Below are 22,203 nucleotides of genomic sequence, written 5' to 3' on the forward strand. Positions count from 1 at the left end.
CTCCAGTGGAAAGTGCTGAGACTCAGTGTCTAAGATGCTCAAGAATAGGGCTAAGCAGATCTAGGTTTTCTAATCGTGACTCTATTACTTACCACCTGTGTGACCTTGGATGAATTACTAGCCCTCTTTCTAAGCCTTAGTCTCTTTTTCTGTGCAAAGAGGTTAGACTGCATGATCACTTCCAGCTCCAAAAGACTTGGGGTTCTTGTTTATGTTTTCGAGCTCTGGCTGCTTAATTTTGCCTAATCTATCATTTTTAATAGATGCTATCTGTTTACTCAGCATACAGGTTTCATATCACTGTGAAAGATCTCTTGGAGACCCCAAAATCTGTCCAAATCTAAACTGCTAATATTAATTAAGCTATTACTTCGCAACTAATGAAGGCTAACTAATACTTCAAATGCAAGACACGCCATAAAAGTTCAACCAATATCCAGATTTTTATCAAAACTCTTTCTTTTCTCTATGGCCTTTGGCTCATCAAATATCCAGGAGATGATTTTAGCATTCACTAATCATTATTCGAACATATCCCCTACCATAAAGTTTCATCACTTTTTGTTTGTTTTTAATTGAAATACCTTCAAATGCTTTTCCTTCTGAAAGTACTTATGTAAGTGACAAAAGTAAATCTGAATCTAAAAGAAGGATGTTAAATGGTAAAAGTTCTCTAATGCACACACATAAATTCTATAATAAATATCACCTGATCATTTACAAAAAAAAACTTTAAAAATTTAATAATCATTGTCATATTTTCTTGGGATTTTCATACAGATTTTCAAAAAATATAGCATGTTTGAATTAGAAATTATTAGCAAAATCCATTACTGCATAGCTCACCATCATCTGTAAAAATTTCATTTATGTGAGTACTTAGAAAAAAGTAGGCCACTGGTTGATGAGAAGGTATACTAACATGAAGGGTGGTTTTAATTTTAAAGGCAAAAATCTTCATAGGAATCTACTTGCAATATTCTGAAATTGCTATTGTAAAAGTCTCCAGACAGTGAATAAATCATCTCCTTTCATGACTGATGGTGGTCAGTATGAAGTGCTGGGAAGTACATCTTACAATTTAGGGATTGGTGTGGCCGCCATTGCTATGCTTTCAATTGCACACTCGTCAGTTCCTCTGCGGATCCGGAAGTAACCATCCTCTCCCCAGCTGGTGCCCCAGCTGTTCTTAATAATCCAGTAATCCAGCCCAGAGGCTGGATCAGTGCCATAGCCCACCAGCAGAACAGCGTGATTAGTCAGCTCAAAGGGGTTGAAAGGGTCTTTCAGACCAGTGTGATGGTAGATACCGTTGCGGTAATGGAGGAAGTCATCATAGACTTCAAAAGCAACTGCCATGGGTCCATGATGGACTAGTTCAAGCTTCATCAGGGCTTCATTGCAGCCCCCATAGAAACCTCCCACATAGTGGTATTCAGATGCGTAATAACGAAAGCAGTCCGTCAGTTTGCATGGAGAATCAGTGCCAGTGTAGGGGAAGCACTCCTCTTCCACCAGCCCGAAATCTTGGGCGTACTTTCCTGCGATGAGGTATGGGAAGCCACCTTTACAGCCTGAGGACGAATCACACAGAGGTATTACCCCTTTATTACAAAAGGGCACAGTAGAAATGGTCCCATTTCCTATTGTTTCTTTTCTACTCCATTAATTGTTTGTTACCCTGGAAGTTGTTCTTAGCTGAAATGTCATTTCATTCACCCATCCATTAGCCATTCAGCTAACTCTCCTCTCATTCCTGGCTGTTGAACAGATATTTATTCAGCAGAGGCATTAAATGGGAGGCTCTGAAGCCTGATGATGCAGGTTGAAATCCAAAACGGTGTAAAGAATTTCTCTGTACCTCTGTTTCCTTATCTGTAAAATGTTGATAGCAAGAGTACCTTCCTTGGAGGATTAAATTAGTGACTTCATGTACGAGCAATAAAAGTTTGCTATTGTTGTCATTATTAAACCTCCATATGCCACTCTGTGGCTTTTCATGATACATCACAGTCCTCCGGGCCTAGAAGTCACAATGTCAGCGTTTAATAAGTATTTCAGAAAGAATGAAAGGCTCACTGACAAATAATCATTCACCAGCGCTTTCACTGGTAAACTGAGAAACTGTCTAGTGGCCAAACGGGTTGACAGCAGAAAACTTCAAAATGGAAAGGTTTCTCCCTGAATCAGAGACAGTTGGGCTTTCTACATATATTACATACGCCCTGTTCTGAAAACCTATGTACAAAAATTTAAAAATTCTTCTAAAGAGAAACCAGTGTTAGTACGGTTTTAATAAGATTTAGGTTTTGGAGTGAGACTTTAGTTTGAAATGAAACTCTAATGCTTGGGAGCTGTGTGGCCTTCAAAATATTATAGAACAATTTCAGGTCTGTTCCCTGTCTATACATTAGAGAGAATATCTACTCTTTCAAGGTTTTAAGCAGTTGGGTGATATCTATAAGAGTCTCCTAAGAGCCAGTGCTCATTCGATATACGAGGTCGGATAATTATGTTCACAAACTTTCCACCATGTGTTTATAGTATAGTAACTACTGACACTTTGTGGATGGTGCAGTGAATTCCATGAGAAAGCACCACTCATTAATGAGAAACAGGGCCAGAACTTGCACCAGTGTCTTCTGACTACAGACATTGTGCACTCTCTACTACACCGTCCTTTAATCTCTGCCACCAATGGCCAGCTACATATAGGTAAATAGTGCCAGAAATACAACACTTACCTTGAGCATACTGACTGCAAGACACCACCTCCTGAGGACTCAGGATTGGGGTCTGAGTGTTGTTGGTTAGTATACGGATTCTTGCTTCCATCATACCCATAGAAGCAAATGAATAGCAGCTTCCACAAGACGCTGGTGACGGAGAAAAAAGACATATAATCCAAGAGACCTTGGAAGCACTCATGAAGAAACACAGAACAAGCTAAGAGGCTGAGATACATTAATATATTCATATTGAATGTTGCTGTTGTTTTTCATAAGGACGACGGCAATAAAGATGAGTCAATCGACCAGCACTGTTGACATTACAGGCAAATGTTAAGATCGCAACTTTCTCATCAAAAGGCAAATGTTACTATATATATATATATATATATATATATATATATATATATATGGGGCTTTCCTTGATAATATTTTAAGAGAAGGAAATAAAAAGAACAAAAAACTCCTAACTTCTGCAAAGCATTTGACCGTATTTTGATAATAAAAAATTGATGTATGTCTGCAACATTCTGAGCCATCAGATTGAGAGAAAGCTATGGCGAGATTGGAGGGATACATGCAGGCTGAGCTTTTAAATATCTCTAGAGCAGCATTTTCTTAAGCAATTTGTTGCGTGGTATTAACACTGAGAATGGCTCAGGTGTGGTGTACTGTAGAGAGTTAGATTTAACCAGGGTCAAGGAGGCAAAATACAACAACACCCAAAAGTTTAGAGAGTAATTACAATGATAGAAACGCATTTAAGGGGGCCAATGAGGAAGTAAAGATATAAGGCAGATAAAGGTCGTCAAATTAAAAATAGACTCGTTCTGGTTGGCTCAGTTGATTAGAGCACAGTACTCATAACACCCAGGTCACCGGTTCAATTCCCACATGGGCCAGTGAGCTGTGCCCTCCACAACTAGATTGAAAACAAAGGCTTGACTTGGAGCTGAGTTGCGCTCTCTACTCGATTGAAAACAACGACTTGACTTGGTGCTGATGGGTCCTGGAAAAACACGCTGTTCTCCAATATTCTCCAATTAAAAAAAATTTTAAAAATGACTTGTTCTAAGGGGAAGAGGGTAACAGAAGTAAAGCCATGTTTCCCTGAAAAGTACTACTGAGAGGAGAGAGGAACAAGAAAAGAAGCTGGATGAAGGTAGAGGAGAAGGGAAAAGAAAATAGCTTTATTTGATACCTGGATGCTCTGGCAAAGAAAAAATAAATTTATTTAAGAAGCATATGCTAGGACTATAGTTGCTATTTCAAAAGAAGGAAAAATGTTGTATTATGAGGTAATTTATATGAACAATATTATTTTTCTATATGTTTCTTCAATATGTGTGGTCAAAGAAATCAATGCACATAAGAAAATGTGGCATAGATGTAACAAAACTGGGACTCCTTCTTGTTACAATTCCGGAAAGAAATGAACATAATTTTAGTATCTCTATTATAGCTTCGTTCCCTCTGCCATTGATATGAATTCTACGTGGAAATATACTTGTACAAATCCTTGTACAAATCCAAGACATCGGTATTAAATGCAGTTATACACAGTTGGTATATTATTCACTTTACTAATATTAGTTAACAAAATATTTGAAAGGCGAGCACTCCCTTATGCACATAAAATAAGATTAATGAACATACAATATTACAATTCAAAACACTCATTCTACATTAAGAGAACACTGCCTTTTTTCTCTTTAATAAATCCGAATTTAGTAATTTAGTAACTGCCTTCCTCATAGAGAAAAATTTCAAAAGAACATGATGTATTCAAAATATTATCGGGGCATTGTTTTTCCCTTCTCCAGATAAATGTTGATTCATATCCCTCCCTGAGTGCAAAGGAAGTCCAGGATACTCTATTCTCAGCCACCAACATCCTAAACTCGACTTGAATTGCTTATATTGTTTTCCTCCAACTAAACTGTGAATTTCCTTGAGTGTTCACAGGAAATGTTTCTTCATCTAGGTGCCTGATGCAATGAAAGGACTCAATGCATATTTGTAGCAAGAAGAGTCAAGTTATGATCAATAGATATATATTTACATCCAGGAAAGAAAAATGACTTCCGTAGAAACAGTCAACGTTTACTTGTTTCTAAGCTATAAGGGACATAGAGCTCTAGACCCTAATGGGAGCCCTCTCTGCGTAATTCAACAATACCACAGGTCCAGGACCTATTAGAGCCCGACCACCCCTTCACTGCTACCATTTCTGATGTTCCCCCAAATTTTCCCCACAAACATCTCAGACTTATCCAAACCACATGCTGCTTCTGCTGCTGAGGGATTACCTGAATTATGAAGATTAGAAGCAAAACACTTCGAAGGAGGCCTTGGAATTCATCTAGCTGTATAACCTACTCACTTGATAATACTTCATACACCGAGACTCAGGAAGAAGCAATAATGACCTGTCCAAAGTCACAAAGCTAACAGATGGCAGGTGCTAGTGCCTAAGTGTCTCCTACTGCAGGTCTAAGGTTTTTTTCAGTTTATAGGCTTGTATCGACTTTAAACAATTTTCACATTTTCTTTCTGTAATCTAGTTACTACCAAAATTAACGTATACATTTTGTTTTCTAAACCACCCAAATAACACTATCCTTAGGACCCCCCTTTTCAAATGAAAGAATGTCAAAGAACTACATGAGTGACAGTAAATAGCCAAAGCCAGTTTTCCTTTCATGAGACACCAGGGTCTTAGGATAAAGAACATCCCACTAAAGTCTGGAAACAGCCCCATAGCATTGTTGGCCCATGGCCGCCACCGAAATAACCTCTCTCGTTATTCACCATTAAGCCCTCATCATGGGATCATCCAGCACTGTGTGAGGGACAAGCCACGCGTCCATTCAGAAGCTCAGAATGTGCTCTGTTAACAGAGAAATCACAGGACTAAGACCACCTCCCTCAAGCCTCTGTAGTTCCCAGAAGAATGTGTCAGCTCCCAAGGTAATTAACGCCTCTTAAAAAGTCAAGGCCAGCGTCTAGGTTCTAAAAGGATCACTATTCCTTAAGAAGATTACAATGCAGTAAAGAATAAATAACAAGGGGATCTGGCTCAGACAGAACTCTGCGGTAATCACATTTCCACAATCTCAAATAGATAATGTGACTTTCACACAGGTTAGCTATGTTCCTCTGCGCCTTCCAACAGTGGAGACCACACTGATGAGGAGTAAGGAGTCAGGGTTCCTGCCTCCCCCCGCTACCACCCCCCAAACCACCTTGCTTTGTCACTTAGCTGTGTGACTCTGGGCAAGTCACTTAATCGTTTGGGCATTTTTTATCTTGTGTGTCAAATCAAAAGGGTAGAACAGACAGTTTAAGGTCCCTGCCTTTCAGCTCTAATAGTAGAAGCAGAATAAGACTGAAATGAACTAGACTTTAAACATGAGAAAAATACTCTAGATTTTCTAGTAATTAATGTGACCTAAGAGACACGCTCCTTCTCGCTTGAAGGTACACTAAATAAAGACAGCATAGCTGGGAGAAGAACAAAGGACGTCTGTATCTTCCATTTCCCTAGCTCTCTCCCCTCTCACACCTCAAAGTAAATCTAGCTATATTATGCCAGTGTTTAAAAGCTGTCTCCAAGTGTAAAGGTAAAACCTCATTTATTTTCCCACTACTTTTTTTTCCCATTAATCATGTTTTGTACTCTGAATGGAGAAAAGTTGTAAAATCCCTCAACTGTGGCTAATTTTGAATTCTGGGTTATATAGAACACTGGTGTTCTTCAAGTTAGTGGAAATTTCCAAATAGCCCAATTAGCAGGAAGAGAAAATAATTTTTTCCCAACCTAACATACAGAAAACCAAAAGAAAGTCAAAAGAGGAACATCTTCAATACATTACTTTCTCAAGTATAATACCTAACAAGATCCTGCAGATAAGGGATCAATTCGAAAGCAATTGATCCATAAATCCCTCTGTTTTTAAGTTGCCCATGTATGTACAATTCGTATGTATAATACTCGAAGAATATGGTACATTAGAGACAAGATTAGCTTTTTAGCTTCTACCAAGCTACAAGAAAACCAATTATCAAAGAATTTAGCTTTAAAAAGTCTAATTTTCTCCCCTTGAATTATAGGGTCATCACTAGTCAATCATATCTTTTGGGAAGTGAGTGGAATTAAACTCTTTTTTCTGCTTTTTCCTATTTTTCCCAATGAATTTTAAAAACACCTTATCAAATCAGTTATCATATTGTAGTTTAATGTTTTGCTTGCAGGTCTTGCTAAACTATAAGTCTCTAAGAAAAGGACCATGTCATATTAGTTTTGATAATATGAAATATTTATAATATTAGCTTTTATAATATTAAAAAAAAATCCTAACACGTTAGATGTTCTATAAATACTGCAACACAGCAGAAGCAACGATGTTCCCATAATCAACACTGACATGCAGTATTTACTTAATCCTTTCATATAAGTATAGGAAATCTGTCTGATGATAGAGAAAATTTTAACCCTCTTTTAACATTAATCCTTTCATTTCACCTTCCATTCATTTCTCAATTACCTTCAGATTTCTTTCATTTCCAAAGAAGACCTCCCCGAAAAAGAGACACATAGAGAAGGATTTCAGGATCTACCCTTTCTCTAGAGCCAAAGAGTCCCAAAATAACTGATACAAAGGAAAGACAAAGGGATAAGACCTCTGGTTACAGATGAAGGACCGGAACCTTGCTAACTGGCTGCTGCTGTAAGACCTGTTCTGTACATTTCGAACACTTCACAAGAATTCTGTGAGGACGGAATTGAAGGGCCGGTGGTAAATGCTGACAAGTGGGAGAGGCTGATCATCACTGAATTTTTAGGAAAGGGGAAGAACAGTTTATCTTTGGGTGTTATGAATTTATAATCCTCTCAGGAGGCAACGATCAGAATGTTTCCAGACAGCAAATACTACCCCTATTTTATAGTAGCAAATCAGTCATGTAGACTGTAATTATCTTCAAAATGAGCTTAGAAGTAATAGATCTAAGTATTATATAAATGATTCTCCAAGTCACTGTTGGCTAAAATTTAGGATAACAAGATAATTTACTATCAAGTGCTATTAGAGGAAGAGTTATTCAGTCTACTCATACTGTATCCAATTTAGAAAATACCTGGTAAAATGCAACTACAGTGATACTTTTGGTAAGCCTGGGCTCTGCTCCCAGGCCACCATTCAGGAAGCCGGGTTAATATTAACCATTGTATGTCTACTCTGATGTAAAGTGAACCGAAAGGTCACAGCTCAAAAAATCTACCAGGAAAAAATCAAGATTCATTTTCTGAGCTTCTGTAGTGATTAAAGACTAACTGCTGAGGGCAGGGCAGGGAATGGGAGGACAGGTAGCTAAGAGGATTCCAGCAAACTACTTGTAGAAGGAAGAACAATTTTAGTTGTACACTGTTCGTTTCTACATGAGTCTTTCCTACTAGGAGGGCAAAAGAATTTGGCTTACCTATCACTCTGATTAATTTCATTAGCTACCTGGAACATATATTGAGAATAATTTAAAAATGCTGAGTTCAGTTGGAGAGATCATCTAGTACCAAAATCTGTCACAGATACAAAAGGAAGAAGTGAGTATTCATTGGTCATATCGTTTCCATTTCATTGCTAAAGTGGATCATGCCCATTTCATCTGTGTATTCTCAGAATCCACCCAGAACCCGGCACACAGTAAATGTTCAATAAACGTTTCAGAATGAATTAACGAAAAAATTAGACTTCTTTTTTTTTTTTTTTACCTTGGTTTCGAACAGGGGAAACAAAATTGGTACCATGAACATTTCTCCAGTCCCAAGATGTTGGCAAATGAGAAACCTTTTCATGTATTTCAGCAGTTAGTGGTGCAGGTTTCGGCCTAGGATGGAAATACACACTTCACATCAATATATAGTTATTCGTTCAAGGATGATTTCCTAACCTGTAATCTCATGATTTCAAGAGCCTGGCTGGCTAGGTCTAGATGGGTCCCATCAGTGTTTGAATGTATCTATCACACAATATGTCTATCATACAATGTGTCAATTTCACAACTATGCACAAAATGTGCAAATGGCTTTCGTTATCTTTCTTTTTCATGAAAGATCTTGTAATTTTGCCCTGTGAAAGGACACTGGTTTTATATATCACTGTGATGCCATTTTTAGTAAGCTTCCATAGCTGCATTCTCCTACTTTTAACAGATTTTGACCAAGAAAGTAGATATGGGAAGTTAAAGATGGCCTACAAAGTATACAGAGAATATAGAGGAAGTACTTATGTTTGACTCTGGAGATGGGTGGTAGTGATAGTGAGGTGGTTATAAAAGAAATGAGGTAGGCACACACATAAAAGGTCTAAGTATAAAGTAGGCAGATTAGCTCCATAAACAATAGACAAAACTGCTTCATCATTATAGGACTGCACCTTATATGATGTGCTTTGAAACTAAGACTAAGATTTAAAGCAAAAAGGAGAGTTGCCTGGGACGATGAATGATGAAGAGACATTTTTTTGGAAATGAAAACTTGTTCTACAGGCTTCTCTGTATTAGAGATTTAAAACAAATAGAACATTCTAGCTCTAACCATACTCGACTTCTTGAAGTTTCCCCAAGTCTGCCGAATGATCTCAGTGTTCTCTGTCTTTGCACTGCTGTTCCTTTTATCTACAATGCCTGTTGCCCACCGCCTAGAAGAAATCCCCTTAGAGTTTTTCCCTGACTTCTAATCCTACCCACCAACCCCCACAAAAACTCACTTCCCTCTATGCTCCCTCAACTCTTTTGTTTGAGCAATACCATTACAGTGCAGTAACATTCATTTTTCTATTATTGTAAACTACTTGAATTTCTTATTCAACTTGGCATTATCATACCACACAGTTCTAATTTTTCAGTGGTTACCCAGTTGGTTTTTACCAGAGTCCCATTTAGTCACCGGCAAAAATTATTTCTGGACTTCTTCATATCCTCTGCAACTATTCTCAATCAGTTCCCTCTCTTACAAACTTCTCTTAGAGATGATAAAAGTTAATGCTAGGACAAAATGGAAGTGAGATGAAATAGAGAGAAGGAAAAAAATCAGTCATGACGAGCAATTATAACCTTGAGAATTGTACGGAACAGACAGCACACTCCATACAGAAACGTCAATCATTTTTTTCACTAAAATATTAACTAAACCAGGGACATTGTTGTGAACATGAGGTGATCTTTGACCATACGAAAGACAGCATGAAGAGACATGAAACATAGAGAAATTACCATAACAAACACAAAGAAGTTATAGTAAATCTATGAAACATTCGACTTGGATAATGCCAATGGAATAACCAAGGTACATAAAAAGCTACGCACCATGGAAATTTTATATGTAGGTCAGGAAAAAAAATAAACCAAAAATAAACCTTGGCTATTGGTTCTGAGATTTATGAATAAAAAATAGGGTACAAACAAATTTTGGAAGGAAATAAATAGTTTCTGTGATTTCACATTGAGAGCCTAAAAGATTCAATCAATCAATGGATATTAACTAATTGTCCTGCATACTCATATAACTAAAAATACACTAATATGAAAGATGAAAAAAGAATTGAACTTTGGCAACACAATATAATTTCAGGGCAGGTATCTCAGAGTCATACCAACCTCCTAGAAACGGTCACCGCTTACCAGCTGTGTGACATCAAAGAATTTAACATAAAAAAAGTACGATCAACTTCTGTTAAAATGGGTATAAGCATACCCACCTCAATGGATTATTATGAAAACAGTACTTAGAACAGTGCCTATCTCTGGTAAGTCCTTAATAAATTATTAAGCTATTAGGATGACAACTGACATCACCATCATCATCCATGTCATTAAGAGGACTAAATATGATGCTGAAATACTTAAGTGACTATCTGGCACACGAGAGGCATTCAAACTTCCTTTTTCTCACCATCTTGTAAGGCAGAATGTATGCCCATCAATGCCACAAAGCAAAAACAATATGACAGCTAAAGCTCAATGATGTGAAAACGAAGAGAGTGAAAGAGGAATTTGGGAGATATTATACATTATTGGCTCTTAATCATTTGGGTCCAGATTCTTTAAGAATCTAGTGAAAGCTCTGGACTCAGAGAGATGCCCCCAAACAATACGTTTTTCTATAATTTCAGTAGTTTCACAAATTCCCTAAACCTCAAGTTAAGAGTCTCTTAGAGTTTCTGTTACATCATTAGATTCTTACAACAGAACTAATTTGTATACAAAATGCTACTGAAAACCAGGCAGCCAGACCACAAAGTGTGCTTCAGTATTTCCCACTTCACTCAATTCCATCTTCTTACCTTAACCCTTCTATGGAGCCTTAGCTGTCAAAGCAGGATTTTATAAAGTTCGCCATTCTCCAACACAAAAGTGGTTGGGTGGAGGGAGAGAAGAGTCCAGAACAAAAGAGTTTCTCAGATACGCAGCACATGACACGTGGCACAGCAGCTGTGTCTGAGGCTCATATTTTTCAGAAGCCCCAGTCTCCCTAGGCTCAAATGCTGACAACCTCTCCTCTGATACTCCTCTGGATTTGTATTGAACAGGTTTCAACTTCCTGTCTCACACACATACAGGATGTCTCCTTCACTATAGTGAATCTGAGAAGGGATATGTATGACGTGCTCCATTTCCCAATTTTGATTAATCAGAGCATCTTATAGACTATGGGATTCCTTAGACTACACCTTGAGAAATACTGCATAGGAGTATTTTGAGAAAGGGGCAGAATTATGAGACAATGCTCTCAGATAGAGAGGGAAAAATCTCCATACAGCCTCATAGTTGAAAAATGCCAGAGCATTAGGATTATTAGTCTACAGGTGAAAAGTTAGAGATACATTTTAGTTAGTTAACGATTAACCAATTGTGGCCTTTTCAAACATTAAAATTTGTTTGAACAGTGGCCTGTTCAAACATTAAAATTTGAACCAAGAATTCTATATGTATTAATGAAATAATCATTATACTTCTGAAATTTGGGAAATGTTTGGATGTACTAAGGGAAAAATGACCTACCTACACAATTTATTGACTCCCATTAGCTCCTTATTGGTTTCTAGTTCCCTGACATTCAATTATATCAATTTCTCCTAGAACAAGGTATGGCATCACAGTAATAAGTAATATCCTTGGTTATTTAACAAATGCTAAGGGAATACACACATATATATACACAAACATATATATATACTGATAGATCCAGCAGTAGCTTTGAAAGAAAAAAAAAATCTACCAAATTCCTTACTATATAAATTCAAAGTATGATGACCTAATTTCCCAAAGTGAGAATACACCATGTCAGCTAAAGATGGGAAATGTCACTTCTGGGTGAGGCTAATAGAGATACATTGATAACAAGAAAATTCTTTGCTGCACCTTGAAACACAGAGTGAATTCTGAGATATTTACAGGTGGCAAATTTGACAGTTATTATAAACAAGCTGAGTGGTATTTGAGGCAAAGGGAGTGGCATAAATGGAGGTTATATGAAAGGAAAGTTTTTAGCAATTGTGTGTCATTGTTTAAAAGCAGGTCACAGTGCTAAATATAGTTATGGTCAAATTCAGATGGTTTTAGTTACCAAGTTAAATTTATTCATTAGAAAATAGGTAACACAATAATCGCCGAGTATAGAAAGATGAAACGGGTTGTATTTCACAGAATGGCTAAGAATGGGGACAGGAAAGGAAAGAGACAGAACCAAAGAGACAGGAGGCAGGAGGCGATCCATAATTCAGGAAAGAGATGACAAAGCCCTAAGCCAGCATGTAGAAAATGGAAAGGAAATCACGGAAGCGGCAGATGCTGTGAAAGCAAAACCCATAAATAGGACTTGGAGAGCATTTAGAGTATGTATGAATAGGAGAGGGAAATGGTCGGGGAAAAAACGATAACAGAGAAAGTTAAAGTTGACCAATAAAACGGTGGGCGACCCAGGGAGAGCTGGCTGAAAGGGAAGATGGCATTCAACACAAATATCTTCATTAGTGGCAGAGATGTGCTTTATTACCTGGGGATTCTCCGGCCGTGGCCGCCACTTCTCCTCATCATCTCAGTCAGGGTAAGAGTCTCATAATCCATGTATGTGGTTGCAGTCCAAGACTTCTGTACGGCATTAATAGCTTTCACAAAGTCATGATTATATTTGTAGAGCCTTTTAGAATACCTGAAAACAAAATTAAGATAGCTTCAGATATACTCTTCACCGATGTAAATAGACATCATTAAAATAGGTAATCTTATACTCTGGCCTAAAGGGAAAGTGGTATCTTTCAGGAAGGCATTTTTTTTTTGTAATGTAACGTCAGCACTATATTTAGATCTTCAAAATTGTCTTTATTTGGCATTTTCAGTATAAAAGTTTTGCAAAGTAAGAGTATCACAGTATAGAGAGAGACATAGGACACTGAATTTCAAGTCAATGGCACAGTCAAACATCATATATACAGAACGCAAAATTTAAATAAATTGAAATTATAAGACAAATTGAAATCCAATTTCAGAAAACAAAAATAAAAATACTAAAGATCCCTGAACTATCCTTAACCCTAAGGAGATGTCACCGGACTCAGGCACTTTGTGTGAGGCACGCAGAACATGTCTCCATCAATCCAGCTCTGGAATCCTTGGGAGCCATGTGTGATGGTATCAAATACCCATACAACAAATGGTAACCAATGTTTACTCTGAAAAAAATCCCCTTAATTTAGCTCTAAAGTCATCAGGCTTTTGAAATACCTCCTCTTCCTCATCCCTCATATTTTAAGCAAACTTTTGTTTATAGTACAGTTTGTGTTGATATCCTTTGCTCAAACAAAGCTGTTTTACTGGCACCAAAGCATATTTGGGTTTGGTTCACATATAAAGACACTCTGTCCAAAAAACACCCTCTACTTTTGCCTAAGGAGATGCATGTATGTATGTCAATAGCTTGGAATTGGGATATCTCCTATGAAAACAAAAATTCAAGTTAACTAAGATGTATGTATAAGGATGTTCAATGACGACGCGCTTTTATACTAGTGGTAGATTATAAATAACCTAAACAAATGTTCTAAGATAAGGGATTGATTAAATAAATAACGGTACTTAATTTACTACATAGTTTATTCAGTTAAAATGTCTAGAACATTATTTAGTGATATGGAAGAGGGTTCACACTATATTAAACTAAAAAGCAGAATATCAAAGAAGTTTATACAGATACCTAACCTAAGTAACATCTTACGCATATTGTAAACTTTTCTTTCTCTTTTAATTGAGATGTTCATAGAGAGCATTTTGATGTAGTCCAAGAACCTGGTAGCACTGAAAATAATAAGAACAAAGTGCAACCACATGGATAATATTTTAATCAAAGTTCTTTCCCACTTGTTGCAAAGTGTGAAACAAGAGAGATACCTCTTTTAAAGAGATTATAAAACTGCCTCTATCATATTTTTTACAACAAAAAAGTTACGGTTACTTGTTTCTTAGACACAAGAGTAAATTTTAAATGGTAAATGTATGTCTTAAAATATTTTCCACTGATGAGGTCACTATTTCATGGACTTTAAGTGTTTGCGAAGCAGTAATTAGCCCTGATTCCCTCACTTTATCATAATGTGTAGCAACACATCATATGCTCTGTGCATTACAATAATGACAAAGCAGGTCTTAAACACTATTATTTTAAATGTTTAAGATAGAAGGAGATTACAAATAATAATATACATTATTATGGGTTAGCAGGTCATTAAGAGATGAAAGAGACCTTGAGAGTAATCTCATGCTAAATGCTGGTTTTACAGGTGAGGCAACACAGGTTCTGAGTATTCCTTTTAGCAGCTTCTTCACTAAATGAGGCAATGTTTGAAATACCAAAAAAAGCACAATAGTACACAGTATATCCTAATTAGTAGGGTGAAAAGTAAACAGCTTATTAGGAAATGTGTTGCTTAACAATCAAAAGCAATTTAAAAGCTAAATTCAAAATGGCGGTGGGGGGATGAATTTAGTCCAACTCTTACGTCAGCACTTTCCCAGACAAATGCAGTTCATCCTCTTTGAACTCATGCCCTGCCTCTTTGCTACAGTCGTTCCCTGCCAATGTGACCCGGCTTTAGATGATTTGTTCATGAACGCTTTCAGTGGATTTCACAACTAAATAAAACAGAAAAGGTTACTACTCATACTTGTTTTTCTTTTCCTTCCCATACTACTAAAAGTGTGAAATCTCTTGTTTGAACGGTTCACAGTTACCTAAAGTGCACCTGACTTACCAAAAACATTAACTGCATGGTATAGGCTGAATTGTGATCTCTCAAAATTCATATGTTGAGTCTTAGCTGCCAGCACCTCAGCATGTGACAAGATTTGGAGACAGAGCCTTTTAAAAATAAATTAAGGGAAAAAAAAGTCCCATGGGTGGGTCCTAACCCAACATGACTGCTGTTCTTATAAGAAGAGATGAGGACACAGACAGAAGGATAACCATATGATGTCACAGAGAGAGGGTGGCCATTGGCAAGCCAAAGAGAGAGACCTCAGAAGAAACCAAATCTGCTAACACCTTGATCCTGGACTTCAAACTTCCGGAACTGTGAGAAAATAAATTTCTGTTGTTTAAGCCTTTCAGTCTGTGGTAATTCGTGATGGTAGCCCTAGCAAACAACACATACTACATAAACACTAAGAATTTTAATTTCAGTTATTTATTGCCTTATTGAAAATTTATGTTCAATTAGTATCGCCTACACTTGTTGCAACATAAACACATGTATCTACAAGTATTATGCAACATGTTTTTATATGGAAATAATAAAATGTTTTTTTCTTTATTTGTAATTGCAGCTCTATAGTCCTTTATATAAAATTTTCCTTAAAGCAATCATTGGTACGTTATTTTTGGAGTGCTTTGGAATAAAATACTTCTTTCAATTACATCAGTCAAAATACTTTTCCAGGAAAGTTTTACATAACATGGCTTATGTTTCCAAGCCAAACATATTTTACATAATCAAAATAAAATTTTCTAACAATTAACATACACACATACATACTATAAAACAAAACTAAACACATCTTTCATTTGTGACAACTCACTTTTCCTGGAGACTCTCAAAATGTGCTGTGTTCACATTCTCAAAGGTAGTTTCCATCTTCTTTCCAGTGAAACAAGCCCAGTTCCGACCCAGCACATCATGCACCCACCCAATCATCGTTTCATTGCAGTAACTTGTCACCTTGCCGCCCTCTTCTTTATACTGCAATCAAATAATGGAAGAAAAGGTCAAGTGAATCTGTGGTCAACTCTCAGGTCCATTTCCCTGGCTCCTATTCACAGTAAAGACACCCCTTGTTTTGTTTCACCTTAGGGATGAGCCCCTGCCAACCATAACCAGAACTTCACTTTAGAGATTACATTCTGAGAAAATACTCTAGAAAAGGAAGAGAAATAAATGTTTCTATGATTAGCATTGTTAGTCACCAACCAAAATTTACATAACAAAACACTTCAGGCTATGAAAGGCAAGGCAAGAAACTAACATTTTTATAGTATCTGCCACAGTCCAGGAATTTTACAAAAGTTATCTCATTTAATCCTCACAATAAGCCTATGAGGAGGCAGGTACCAATAACTCCATTTTGCCAGCGAGAAAGTGGAAGCTCAGCTCAGAGAGGATATGTAGCTCCTACTTAAGGTAACAGAGCTGTTAAGTGACAGAAACAAAATTCCGTTGAGTCTATCAGACTACATTTTTCCACTCAGAGAAGATCCACGCCAGCAAAACACAAGAACAAGTGATAAAAATTTCCCATAGGACTAAACATAATCCTTTCTTCTGTCATCTTCCAATTTATCAGGCTATTCTGATGAGCCTGATTAATAAATATTCTCTCTACTTTATTTCACTAATATGATCCTTTGTCTTATTTCAGTGTTGACTCTGAAGTGATAAATCCAGGATTTGAACTCAGAGGCTTTGGCTCCAGAGTCAAAAAACCCTCATAACGTCTCTTCTTGGAGCAGGGACACATAATCCAGAATGAGAGCGTAGATTGTGAGAGGAAGAAAAATGCATGTTAAGTTTCTATGAGGAAGGACTTGGGCACAATTTCAGGCATTGACTTAATATAACGGAATAAAAGCACAAAAGCAGTCACATCAGCCCTACAGTCAGCTGTGTCTCTTTTCCTGACAAAAGTATGCAGTAGGTTGACTCTGTCCCACCGGCTGTAGTTTGCGGACTTCTAACCTCATATAACAAATACTACTTTACCTCCATGTGGGGGCTGGTGTATTTCTTTTTTAGGGGCCAAGCAATAAATATGTTAAGGCTTGCAGGCTATATGCCTCTGCCACAACTACTCAACTCTGCCCCGTGATGTAAAAGGTACATAGGGAATACATAAAGGAATGAACTAAACTGTGTTCCGACAAAACTCTATTTACAAAAACAAGCCAAAAGTTTGCAAACCCCAAGTTTAGAGGAATGAAAGAGCTAAAGTACACTTAAAGATAAAATTACCTTATTGCATCTGACTATCTCTGAATTCAACTCATATTTAGTGGTAGAATTAAAAATATATGGCCTTAGAATCCAAGAGCTGGATTTAAATCATGGGTCCACCAACCATTAAGCTGTATATCACAGGGTAAGTTACTACCAGGGATGCCAAAAAAATGTACACATTTTAAGAGATCTATGTATTACTTTTCAAAGTTGAATTGAATTACAGTAGCAATGTGTAGTAGGACATTCACTGAAAAGACGGCGTTAATCAAATGAATGCTAGCATCATTCATTGTATTACAATAATAATACAGTTTTTTCCTTTCTTAAAATGTGTATACAATTTTTTGGCACCCTGTGTATAGGCTACTCTTAGGAACGTTTTGCTTCTCTCTTGGGTGTTCACGATACTGTGAAGCCCATCTATCTACCTCTGACTAAGAATATCTTCACTAGCATGAGTTCAGCTCACCAATCCTCATGTTCCTGCTAAAGCCCAACTCAGGACTGGAAACACTGAAATAAAAAAGGCCTAGGATATAATCGGGCTGCGAAGGTCAAGGGTATGTTGTGAGCAAAGGTCAATAAAATTTCTATTTATTATGCTGAACTACATGAAACTGCGATGTTTAGAGATCAAAAGGAGCTCTATGTTGGTAAGCTCATATGATGCAACCTATACCCCTCCGAGTTCTGTTTGGTGTTGCTCTTTGGCACGGGTTCTTGATATGTTCTTTTCTCCCCTGTCACATGCCAGTCAGAGAGGTCACGGGTGGTTAAGCCAGTGCTCCGCCCACCACTGCTGTTTTAGAAAGCAGTCTGACAAGGCTTTAAGAGCTCTTGAAAAAAATAAAAAAATATTTACCAAAAGCCAAAAAAAAAAAAAAAAGCTCTGGAGATCCACCTTATAGAAATTGTCAAATACACATAAATGAAAAAAAAAAAGGCTGAACACAGAAGACACATATCACAGTATAACAGAAAAGTTAAAAACAAGAGTAAGAACAAAAGAATGGCCCAAATTTTCAAGTCTAAATATGATTAAGTACATTAATAATTCAAAGGAATATTATATAACATTTTAAATAATATGAACTCTATAGGAGAGAGGTGAGCACACTAAGGCAGGGGAAGGCTGCCTGCTTTTAGTTTTATTAGAACACAGCTAGACCACTTCTTTATATTTTATTTGTGGCTGCTTCTGCTATAGCAACAGAACTGAGTAGCTGCCACAAAACCTATGCAGGCCCACAAAGTCTAAAATATTTACTATCTGGCCCTCTAACAAAAAGGTTGCTAACCCCGCTATAGAAAAATAAAAAGAGAACACCCATGATATATATATCAGGAGGAAAAAAATACAGGATAGTATTTAAGTTGAATGCAAACATGTAATTTTTTTTTTTTTATAAAACATGATTTTTTAAAAATGGAAATGAAAGGTGAAATGGGTCTTTGGGTGGGATCTTCTTGGTTATTTACCAAATGGAGAACGTTATATGAATTTTATGAAATTAATCACTTTTGAAAGTACTCTTATCTCCTAAGAATGAGACTCATAGCCTACAAAGTCCTAGAAAAGGACATCCATGAGGGATGACGCAGATGTTACTAGAGCCTGCTACCTTTGATCTGTCGGGTATTATGATTACGCTTCCTAAACAAAATCATTTATATAACATATTTTGCATTTCGCTAAGCTCTTCCATTCATTTATCAAATATTCATTAATCATATACTATTTCCCAGGCATCTTGCAAAGTGCTATTATGCACATACACAAGTATTGATGTGGCCCCAGCCCTTAAGAAGTTCAGAATTCAATGAAGTAAACAAACACGTAAATAATTCATTGCAGCATCATGTGGTTCAGCAAGCTAACCATGCTTGGAGAAGCCCGGGAAACTTCCCCATCTAAGCAGAACTTTAGATCACAGATGAAATGACTTTCCCAACATTTCAAGAGTGAGGGGCATTCAAAGTAAAATAGACGGGGCTCCATGTTTCTCATCAGTGTGGTTTTGCTAATTGGCACAAGCGAGTCATAACGATAAGCATGATGGCTTATACCCAATGAATTCCCCTATGAGGGGAAGGGTGGCTTGTTATTTTTAGAGGGGGTGGGGGTGGGGAAATAACTGCAGCCCGACTGATTTTGCTGCAGTCCCTTATCATCCGTATTCGCTCAAGGACTCTGCACTCCTCCTCATCAGTACTACAGCACTGTCGGCCCTTGACATTTACCTATCGGTTTGTACTTTATAAACAAATCACAGATTACTTATAAATCTTAGAGGATCAAGAGAACATAGATAATATTGTCTCAAGGTGCAAAACAGAAGATACCTAAAGGAGGTGGTCTAGGATTTAAAATCAAGGACTCTTCGAACCAAGCATTCTTCCCAATACTGTGCACCACTTCTTCATACATTTTGTCAAGAGCTAGAGAAGTAAATATATAGGTTAACTGCCAAAAATACTGACAGCAGATACCTAGCATCCATGCAGTAATGGCTTAAAACTCAGTTTGCAAAGGGTTTCCATGTATATCATTTGGGCCTCACGATGATTCCTTGGGATAATAGGCATTATTCTTCTCAGGGGGGAAAAAAGAAAGTGGCTTTGCAAAGTTAAAAAGAGAAGAAAGAATTCAAATATGGAGTCATAGGTTTATAGGATTCATCACTCGTTTATCCATTCTTTCCCCCCAAAAAAAACAGTTGGACAAGATTAACGAATTGACTCTTATAAGTGAGGTCCAAATTGTTGCCAAGACCCTTTAACAGCAGCCTAAATTCTCTAGCGGTACACTGGTCACTTCCCACTGTTCAGGTACCCATGTTACCTTTACAATTTCAGTCTTTTCGCTATTTTTGCCAAGGGTTTTTGATGCAGAGATAAAGGACATCGTCTTCAGGCTTGACAGCCTGGACTAGATCCAGCTTTGCCACTTCCTGGCCGTGTGATCCCCAGCAAGTTACTTATCCTCTTTGTACTTTCTGTTTCCTCATCTATAAAATCAGAATGATGATAATAGACTCCACCTCAGAGGGTCTGTTTTATATATACTAACCCATTTAATGTGCACAGCAGCCTATGGGGTTAATTTTTCCACACAAAAGAATAAGCACTGTGGGAACAGGATTTTTGTTTATTCAGTAGCTAGGAAACTATGTGGCATTAGGAAGCAGTTAGTTATTGAATGAGTGAATGGATAATGAATAATAGAAAAGAACAACAAATGTCAAGTCTTATTTCAACAATAACACAGAAACTCAGAAGAGATACAAAATTTAATATTCACAGTAGTGTGGTGCTGCCATGATGTCAGAGACCAAATTCTGACTTACAATGTTACTTCAGAAATGTCAATTTCCCTCTCCAAACCTCAGGTTCTCTCTCAGTAAATTAGTGTTGACAAAGAAGTTCCAAAATACCCCTTCAAGTTTCCTAACTGCAGTTCTTACATCTGCGGATTTTCTATTCAATATTCATAAAGCCAGGTAAATAATTCTTAATTTAGACACACTCCTTATTTTGTATATTTAGAGTATTTATATACCTAAGTAATCGTAAATAATCCTAAAAAATTACAACTGTTTCTGTTGTTTTAACTCAAGCAATTGTACAAAAGAAGTTATCCATTTGGGTACCATTTCTGATATAGTAAATTGATAGAATTATTTTCTATTTAAAATTTCTGTTTTATATCATTCTGCAGTTTTCCCAATCAAAAGTAATTCGGTCTTTACTAGAACCTGAAATTACCTTATAAAAGGAAGGACAGGGCTGTAACACCACTGTGCAGGACAGCTTCAACTTAGGCGAAAAGAGGCATTTGCCACTCAGTACCCTAACTTGAGAGGACCACACATTGTGCCCATTATCTTCTTGATTTGAATGTTCTCAGGGTATGTCATTTTTCGTGCTATTGTGAAATATTCCTTATGTGATTTTTGACATTATTACCACTTAAGAAGTTGAAGTCTTGGCTACACCATCCATCTTGAAATGTTGCCAATCCCTCCCCCCCAACCCCCCGCCGCGCCCCAAGGGTTTTATTTCTTTTATATAAACATCAGTTTCTGAATACTTCCTTGCACAAATGGCGTAATTTAAGTTTCTATTCATTTATGCCAATTCCTACTGCAGCGAATAGTTTGAAAAAAATCTGAAGAACCTCCAAACCACAGCACTTACGTTTAGAAAACTACTAGGATTCAGTAACTATCCAATTGCTTCTTCAAAATTACCATTGGGTTGCCAACCATTCACAAAACTGTCCTTCTGCAATTTCCCACTCATTTTATCAACTATTTAATTAGATCTACCTAGTAATTAACCAATTGAAAAAGAACAGGTTGGGATATTTTAGAACTTAAGTTATCACAGCTTTTTCAACTGCTTTTTGACACAGAGAGGGGAGAAAAATCACTCACACTTTATTCGACTGTTTCCCTGATTAATAATATACTTACAAAAATTTGGAAGATTACTTACTTTATGTAATATACTGGCTATGAGACAAATGCAGTTTAGTAAAAAAGGACTTTGCCCTTTAAGTCTCTGTTCTGGGGCCGGCCTGGTGGCTCAGGCAGTTGGAGTTCCGTGCTCCTAACGCTGAAGGCTGCCGGTTCTATTCCCACATGGGCCAGTGGGCTCTCAACCACAAGGTTGCCGGTTCTACTCCTCAAGTCCCGCAAGGGATGGTGGGCTCCACCCCCTGCAACTAAGATTGAACCTGGCACCTTAAGCTGAGCTGCCGCTGAGCTCCCAGATGGCTCAGTTGGTTGGAGCGCATCCTCTCAACCACAAGGTTGCAGGTTCGACTCCCACAGGGGATGGTGGGCTGCGCCCACTGCAACTAGCAACGGCAACTGGACCTGGAGCTGGGCTGTGCCCTCCACAACTAAGATTGAAAGGACAACAACTTG

The 22,203-nt window shown here is 37.4% G+C and overlaps 1 protein-coding gene across 1 annotated transcript in view; it reads right to left on the minus strand.

Annotated features, from left to right (window-relative positions):
* Window positions 1-722: 722 nt before the first annotated feature.
* CTSC (cathepsin C) overlaps window positions 723-22,203 on the minus strand; it is a 34,733-nt gene continuing 13,252 nt past the window's right edge. The window contains exons 3-7 of the mRNA XM_033119754.1: window positions 15,858-16,018; window positions 12,784-12,939; window positions 8,500-8,615; window positions 2,745-2,876; window positions 723-1,574 (exon numbers count right to left, since the gene is read on the minus strand). Of these exons, the coding sequence (XP_032975645.1) occupies window positions 1,075-1,574; window positions 2,745-2,876; window positions 8,500-8,615; window positions 12,784-12,939; window positions 15,858-16,018 (1,065 nt within the window). The 3' untranslated portion in view covers window positions 723-1,074. The remainder of the gene's footprint in view (window positions 1,575-2,744; window positions 2,877-8,499; window positions 8,616-12,783; window positions 12,940-15,857; window positions 16,019-22,203) is intronic.

This window comes from Rhinolophus ferrumequinum, chromosome 11 (genome assembly GCF_004115265.2).
Source record: "Rhinolophus ferrumequinum isolate MPI-CBG mRhiFer1 chromosome 11, mRhiFer1_v1.p, whole genome shotgun sequence".
Taxonomy (NCBI): Eukaryota; Metazoa; Chordata; class Mammalia; order Chiroptera; family Rhinolophidae; genus Rhinolophus; species Rhinolophus ferrumequinum.